Source organism: Trachymyrmex cornetzi, unplaced genomic scaffold, assembly GCF_001594075.2.
Source record: "Trachymyrmex cornetzi isolate Tcor2-1 unplaced genomic scaffold, Tcor1.1 scaffold371, whole genome shotgun sequence".
Lineage (NCBI taxonomy): Eukaryota > Metazoa > Arthropoda > Insecta > Hymenoptera > Formicidae > Trachymyrmex > Trachymyrmex cornetzi.
The window spans coordinates 149932-158733 of NW_017298440.1; the positions used below are offsets into that span (position 1 = coordinate 149932).

An 8802-nucleotide genomic window follows, 5' to 3' on the forward strand; every position below is an offset into this window, starting at 1 on the left:
TATTCGGATATTAAGTATATTCATCGGGCACACTACTAAAGAGCCGCTTGCTCTCTCTAAATTTTCCCGTTACGTTATGTTAGATTTCTTCATTTCTTTTTGTTACCTACATTATATCGCACTATAAACACAAATTATTATATTTTCTGTATCAGTCAAAACACACGCACTGCGCTTTACCGATAACGTCGACACCAAACATCGATTTATATTTCCCCGCCCTCTTCTTCTCGTTCGCGGTTTAATATTACAGATCGCAAGGACCCAAAGTGGGGGGGTCCCCATTGATTATGTTACTCGGTAACATTATCAGGCGATATCATAAACCGTCGTGTACCGCGCTTATCAATGCCAATATAAAAGCATAACGTTTCGCTGCGATAAGGTCGCCTCTTTTTTGCGGGATACTTTTTCACGACGGCGTTTTCGCGCCCCGCGAAGGATTCCCTACGTCAGTCGAGATCCGCAGACGAGATGGGTCGCGCTCTATCTCGCGCGCATAATTCAACCTCCCCTCGCGTCCCCCCTTCATCCCCGCGTTTATTACGCGTTTTATTTATGCGCATTACGCGACCGACACGACGCAAAGCGACGCGACGCCGCGCGCCACGCCGAACGCTTTTTATGCAAAACGGAGTCATTTTCGCGTAGCGCGTCGCACGACTCTCTCGATCGCGTAATATTCGCGAAAATAACTTCCGCCGCTTTTTTCCCCTTCCTTCCCACCCTTCCTGCTGCGGTGAGATTTTCGCCACGGTGCAAATTACAGTCGCGGAGAGAACACGAGTGGAATATATTAACTGGCGGACTTTTTATGCTATGTTCGGTAAAGTTAAATACACGACGCTAAAGTATGTGTGCAGTGTCCTAAAATATCGTCCCTTTAACTAAAATATCTTTGACTAGAATTTCGAGAATTGCAAAAGAGTTGATTATCTCGCTGAAAGGTAAAAAAAACTTACGTTATTCAACAATTGTATAAAATTAAAAACAATCAAATTGCTTTGTGATAATATTAAAATAATATGAGACAATTTTAATGCCACAAAAAATGAAAATTGAATACCAGAACTAAATATTGTAATTGTATTTGAAATTCCTCTTTACCTTAGTTAACATATATTTCTTATATTAACTATTAAGATATAATTACAACATTATTTTTTTGTGACAACATTAAGGTAATATTAAACAATTTTATTATCGTAAAAAATGAAAACTGCACGGGATAAACTAAATATTGTAGTTGTACTTGGAACCTCCTCAACTTGCAATTAGCTAATATTTCTCGTACTGATAATTAATCTATATGTATAATTACAATATGATACATTTTATACTGTAATAAAATATACTGGAACATATTATATTTCTCGAAGTATTCCGTAATATCGCTCTGACACGAACAATACAGCGATGGCGAACATTTCGTGTACATTTACACACCCCTTTCTACCCCGCACCCCTGACCCCCCGCAAAGTGTAGAACAAACGACGGGGCTTGACAGTCGCGAGTGCGGCCGGCGTAACTCGATACTCTCGCGATATTTTCGACCCTTCGAGAGGAAATCGATATTAAAGAGCGACCAGCTCGACCGGAAAGGGGATGATGATCGACAGGGGAGGTGAAAGGGGATAAAGAGATGGCGCGAAATTGAAATCGCGGAGCCTCCCAGGTTCAAACTACAAGGGGTAAAAAGAGGCGATCCGGAGTGTAACAGGGAAGGGTGGAAGGGAGATGGGGTGGAAAACGGGTGGACATGTGCCGGCGGGAAAATTGAGCGTTTCACCTGCACAGATTCCATAATTAAAATCAGTCAGTACCCTCGCTCGTCATTGTCCATCCCACACCGGACATTCACTCCTACCCCTGCACCCTTTTCCATGCAGCTTCCTCCACCCCGGGATCACTGTCACCCTCCTGTCCACATTCGACGTCTCCCGCGCATTTTTGCGCTATTTAACGAGAAAACTTTTCAAATCACATTCGCTGTGACTCCCCGTGACCATCGACCACCGTCGCGTTTCCCAACCCTGGAAACCATCCACTCGTTCGGTATTCTGCGTGAAAAAATCCGCAGTTTGTAAACGCCCGGAGCGAATAAATGACGATTATCACAAATAACTTCGTATTTATCATTATCTTTTGACTGTACATACGTTATTTTAGGTTGGTAATTGTTTGCAAAAAAATTCGTGAAAAGCCACCGTTAGATTATATTATACTAAAATTTATAAAAATAGAGCAGGAATATAAAAGCATAATGTTAAACGATGGCAGAACATTCAACATTAAACATAATTTAAAATTTTTACAATAAATTTAATTTTAGCAATAATTCTACGAACTTCTGCACACAAACGCCTAATATATCTCATCATTATTATCTAATCAAAACGTTTTATATATTGTAAAGTGTATACGAAGAAATATTTTCTAAATAATATGTAATACTTATCACTCTAAGATTCCGTTCGACTTTTTTTAGCACTTTCCGACATATGGAGGGAGAAATGATACTGGAAAAGACGTCTCGTACATCTTTCGATCGAATGAAAACGCGGAACTCATGATATTTAAGTGGCGCCCTTAGGAGGTAGACGGAAAATCGGAGAAAGGACGCAGGACGAAGAAGACGGGTAGGAGGAGGAAGGAAGAACGAAGTTCCTTGCAGGATTGAGCCCCTCAAAGTAGCTCGACGAGTCGTTATAAATTGTCGCAGAGTCGGATCCTGATAGGGTGCCGTGTATATATGGCAGGGGTATGAGTTGCGGAGTCTAGGTATAAGTTCGACAATCGGCGAGTTCCTTCCGGTGGAACAAATTAATTCCACTAAGAACAAAGACGGCTCGGGATGAATTCGCCGTTTTTAACTGGCATTTTGATAACGCTGTCGGAGTTTGATTGGTTAATTAAGAAGGCTGAAATTTCACTCGCGAAATTTCACAGCTCTCTTCGAATTCGAATTATTTGAAAAATATGATTTAATTAAAGTTAAATAATGAAAGTTCTTTAAAAAATATATTTAATTATATATATAATAATAGTTGTTAAAGTTGTTCAAAAAAATTAATAAAATTAAGATTATAAAATATTTGAAAAATTCTTAAATAATAAAAAATATACATATATCGACATTTTTGTTTGTTATAAAATTTATTGTAAAATATTTCTTATAAAATATGTTTATAATAAAATTTATTATAAAAGTATTTCTAAAAAGATTTTAATTAATGTAACGCTTTTTTATTGTGGATTTTCGATGGAGTTGTATATTTAAAGATAAAGCATATAAATTATTAAAACAGAAAGAAAATATGTTAAACAGTATTTTACAACAATTCATATTTTTTCATCGTTAGGGTATAAAAACACAAGTGACTATTCCCGGGTTAAGAAAAAACTAATATTTCCTGGAAACGAAAGAGTTATTAAAAGGCAGCACAACTGTATATATACTCCGAATATTATTTTTACGTTCAGACAGAAATGAAGAAGTTCAGCAGGGAATTAAAAATCCGCCAGCATATCGAGGAAAAGTCGGATGCAATTTACCCCTACAAGGGCCGAGGAGCTCCAGTTTCACCTTAATTCCTAGCTTTTCTTTTACTTGTCCTCACCCTTTGTCCCCATCTCTCATTTTTCGCCATTCGGAGAAATCTTTCCTTTGTCTCGTCTTTCGCGAGTCGTCAAAAATTAATTCCTAATCGAGTTAGCTCTCTTTCCCGGTGCAGAACTTGTTAAAGGAAGTTGCCCCTTTGTGCAACGCCCAACTCCATGAGTATGTTCCTCTTCTTGCTTCTCATACCCTCGCTCAGCATCCATCTAGCTAGCAGCCCTAATCGCGTCGAGATAAAAAGTTCGCAAACCACCACTACAAAAGAAATTATCGCGGTTCTGTTTGCCCGAACTTTTCCATAAAGCGTTCTATAAAGTCGCCAGATTGATGTTGCGATCTTATCCCTTTCCGCGAAGAGAGTTTCGGCATTCAGTCTCGATATCTGCGGAGATTCGAAAGCGTCGTTTGTGATAGTAGCATAATTTATATTGGAGATCTTATCGGTGCGATGGTGGAGCCGAACTCTTCCCGGATCCTTTGGAAAAGTAATATTATATCGCGCGCGTTCACAGAATGTTTGCAAAATGATTATAAATCATAACTTAGAGTTTGTGAAGTCATGCAGGAAAGATCGAGAGGAAAAAAATAAGATGTGGAAAGAGAAGAATTAATTATATGCTCGAGGTTTGACGGTGCAGGAATGTCAGTCGATTTTCATCCGACTTAAATGGCGGGGCCTCCATTTTTCACGACAGCATCTCGCTTCCACTGCCGGCAGAGTAATACCCGTTACATCAAAGGCCGGCGAAACTTTTAAGTCACTTTTGATGTAAAACCGACTGTGCCGATGCGCAAACTACTTTCCGCCGCCAAGTACTATTTTCTCCGGCACACCTTAAACAAATTTCCACCCATCAACGAGAATCACCGACTCCACGCGCAATATACCTGTTCTACTTCACAATTTGTGGTCAGTTACGACTTTTACGATTAAAAAGTAGTCCTTATTATTCAGCAATCATTAAACAATGAGAGTATTAATAGCTCCTGAAAAAATTATCTATGATATTCTTCAATATTTAATAATTTTCGAAATTCCTATTAATCTTAATAATAATTAATTTCTTAAACAATTCCAAAAGGGTAATTAAATATCTTTCCTTAAAATTCCCTTTTATTCAACTTTAAATTAAATTTCTTATAAAGAATAGAGGAAGGTCACCGATACCGACATACCACTTCGTTTTTAGACAATATTTCTTAAACAAAAGGTAAAAATACAACTTCAAAAACATAAATACAAAGTAAAAAATGTCTTTTATCAGATAGTATAAGCAATTTTTATAATACTGTTTGCAATTTTGCAACAATTAAGTTTTTCGTAAGTTATGCAAAAACGAGCGTCTGACAAAATGGGCTCCAAAACTGACATAGTAGGCAGTAATGCTACGTATTCCTATTCTTTTTCTTTTACAGGAATTATCTATATAAAGTATAAGTGAATGTGTATATAAGATTTTTCAGAATCATTTTACTTCGTTATAAAACATTTTTATTGAATTATATGCATATTTACTTTATGCTGTTCTGCAAGATATAAATATGTAACGTGATAGTTTTTCTAGAGTTGTTCCATATATGCACGATTTCCTTCAGCCAATAGACTTATTTGACACTATAACATTATAAAGATTAAGTTAGCTCATGGTCTGTTTTACGGACAGGTGTGTCGGTTTACGTTACATCCCAATTTTAAATTAAAAATCGTATTATGAAAAGACTAAGAGAAAAAATAGTATAAATAAAACTTATTTCTACAAGTATTTAAAATGACGTAATATTATCAATAATATAGTCACTATTATTTAAACCTCACAATTTGCAAAAGAAGATTGTAAGAATTTTATTTTCGCATTTGTAGAATTCGTTTTTAGCTGATTTGATAGAGAAACAAGCTACAAACCTACGAATTATGAGTTTGTACTTCTTTAATTAGCTAAACAGATCATGATTTTATTAGTATTAATAAAGTGCAATAGTTAGTTTCCGAAAAATAAGGAGGTGTCACTTTAAGAGACCTATGTCAGTATCGGCGACTTTCCTCTAATATTTGATAAAATTTTCAATTAAAATCACAATTTCATTTTCCAATTAAACTCTATAAAATGTATAAAAGATAATGAAAGAAACTATTAATTGCTATGAAATACATTCTTACAGTCACCAGAGTTAATTGAATTGCTGATAAAATCATTTCCTCGCGCAAGAGATAGTGTAAGATCGTGATCACAGACGTCAAAAACGCGAAGATGTGTGAAGATATCTCCATCATCAAATTATTCCCTTTCTATCCCCAGGAGCATCGAGGGCGATATCTCACAGGCGACCTACATGATGGCGGCACGCGAGCCGTCTGTTTCAAGGTCAACGGGTTAATCCCCAAAGGTGATTGATCTGACCCGGCCACGAAAGGCCGCGAAGGTGTGAAAGGTAGAAAGAAGAATAAACACGTGTGTAGGGTCAATGCGAAATGCGGTTAGAGATATAGTGCGGAATACTCTGAAATTGACATCAAAATATATACAACCCTTAGAGAATTAATTAATAAACTAATTAGTGATTAATATTACTTATTTTGAGTGTTGCAAGTTATTAATATTTCATTAATATTAGGGTTAGGTAGTAACTGGTTAAAATGTTAAAAGTTAAAAAAAAAGTTAAAAATTAATAACTTTTAACTTAACTTAGTTAATTTTAAATATATTAATTTTTAATTTAATTTAGTTATTTATAAATTTTAATTTATCAACTTTTTTTAAATTAAAAATTTTTCTCTCTCTTAATGCTAATATATTTTTTTTCTATAAAAACTTAAACATTAAAGAATTAATTTAGAAAAAGTTCAATGATTTTATGTTGTGTATGTGTGTGTGTTTGTTTTGTTGTTGTGTGTTTGTTTGTGTTGTGTGTGTTGTGTTGTTGTGTGTTTGTGTTGTGTGTGTGTGTTTATTTGTTGTTGTTTTGTTTTGTGTGTGTTGTGTGTTGTGTTGTGTTTTTGTGTTGTGTGTGCGCGCGCGCACGCGTGTGTGTGTGTTGTGTGTGTGATGAGAGACTCTATAATAAAGTCACACTATATAGTAGCCAGTTTTTATTGACTCGCTAGGTTTTGTCCCACTTATATTTGAATCGCACTAATTTTAGGTATAAACGTTATACTCGTACATAATCTCTATACAGGTTGTTCGGAAATTAGCGCATTAGAATATCATAGCAAGGTAAAGCGAACTAAACTGAATCGAAAAGTGCTCTATTATTTTACAATTTTCGCAATAGTTAACGAGATATTAATTACTAAAAATTGTCAAATTTTTGGTATTGGAGTAATAATTTTTTACTCAAATACTATTAATTACTTTACAGAAAAACTACAAGAGAAAAAATTGTTTATTTTCTTTTCATAGAACTTTAAGAATTTTTTCAGAATTATTTATCAACTTTTTAGTATTGCATTTTCTTATTTTTACCAACATACAAAAATATTAAAAAATTCTGAAAAAATTCTGAAAAAATACGTGAAAAATATGTTTTTAAAATTATAATTTTAAAAACGTTTCGGCAAAGCAGGTGGGGACAAAGGATGATCCATCTCTTTACTCGGTATATGATTACAATGAAAATAGTGGGAATACGGAGGGACAGACGACTTTTAGAGTGTACGAAAAGTACGTGTTTGTTTACATCTCATTTTTGTTTATTTTTGCCACAATGCAGTATGATTATTTGTTTATGACTTATCCAATGCAGTCATTGCACCAAATGGGCCCACGAAGGCTGCATTACATATAGAGGATTTGATAGCCACTTTTGTGACGATTTCTAATTTTTTAAATTTCATTTGCATTGCTCGAGTGATCCATTCGTTTTTGCCCAGGGGGGTCAGGCAAAGTGGATGGTTTCTCTTTTTTTATATTTTAACTAAAACGACATATTAACGTTCAAGTTTAAAATTTTTTTTTTTTTATTTCAAAGTTAAGTCTTTTAAGAGATTTATGAGAATAAAAATGGTTTCTAATCTCAATTTTAATTGTGTTATTTTTTCGTCTCAAACTTAATATGTTTGCGTTGCCCGCGGGCTTACTCTAAATGTTTATTCAATAAAAAAATAAGATTCAATAATAATATTTAAAAAAAATAATTAAATAAAATTAATGGTTCTTGTAGCACAAATGTATAGATATATATTTACATTAAAAAAATATTTAGTTAGTATTTTTCAACAATCAAATATTTATTATACTTTAGTATATTTTTTCAGTGTAGGCATCCAATTATATGTATAATCTAGATTAAAAAATTAAAGAGCTGGATATTCGTATCTCGTTACCATACACATATATACGACACGTTAAAATTTGATATTAATTGCAGCATTCCAGATATTTAATATCGCCGATTCGAAAAATGTTTGATATTATTAATTGCGCCCCGACTAAGTAACAGCGTATGAAACCCTAAACATTAACCCGTCTACATTCCTGTATAAAATAAATTAATCAGAGCGCCACGGAATGGAAGAAAAAGAAGACGGGAAAGGCGGAGCAAAAGCTCACAATGCTAACGAGCTGGCAATTCGATCCTGCAACAGGACCCAAGGGGCTAACACGAAGTTCTCCCCCTTCACCTCCCACCCTGTTCTTTATGCACTGGTCTTCTTTCCACCCGTGAACTAAACCCGTCTGTTTCTGTCTCTTCTTTCGAAGCGTTCCGGCATACTCCATTTAATTCACTCACCGTGAAGAGCCTTCAGGTACGCCTTGCCTGCGTTGATCAGCTGCCTCGCGCCAGGATTGAACTTATCCAAGATATTCTAAAAGAACAAGAAAAAAAGCATCTTTTGTAAACTGCATTGAACTGAACTAAAACAGTCGAAATTCGAAAGTAAAAATTTGATCTTCTATAAACAATAAGAATCTTATCTTATTGATCTTTTATTTAAATTATTTGCTCATAACTCATAATTAATTATAAGAGAGAACTCCGATTCTAAAATCCTTCAGTTTCCATGCCTCTAGATCCTCTAGACTTTTATTTAACATCATATAAACACAAGGCATCTCAACTTTATAATTCTCATCCTCTATCGCTTTAACTTCCACTTCAAATGAACTTCCACTTGTAAATGAATCGCTAGCGAGATATTTGCTTCGATAAACGGCTGCCTCGATAGGTTTTTCGAGATGTT

The 8802-nt window shown here is 34.9% G+C and overlaps 1 protein-coding gene across 2 annotated transcripts in view; it reads right to left on the reverse strand.

Annotated features, from left to right (window-relative positions):
- The window catches only part of IRSp53 (Insulin receptor substrate 53 kDa), a 131341-nt gene that overhangs the window by 76153 nt on the left and 46386 nt on the right, over positions 1-8802 (reverse strand). For both annotated transcript variants that reach the window (XM_018511432.1, XM_018511431.1), the window contains exon 3: positions 8352-8427. In XM_018511432.1, coding sequence (XP_018366934.1) covers positions 8352-8427 — 76 coding nt within the window. The remainder of the gene's footprint in view (positions 1-8351; positions 8428-8802) is intronic.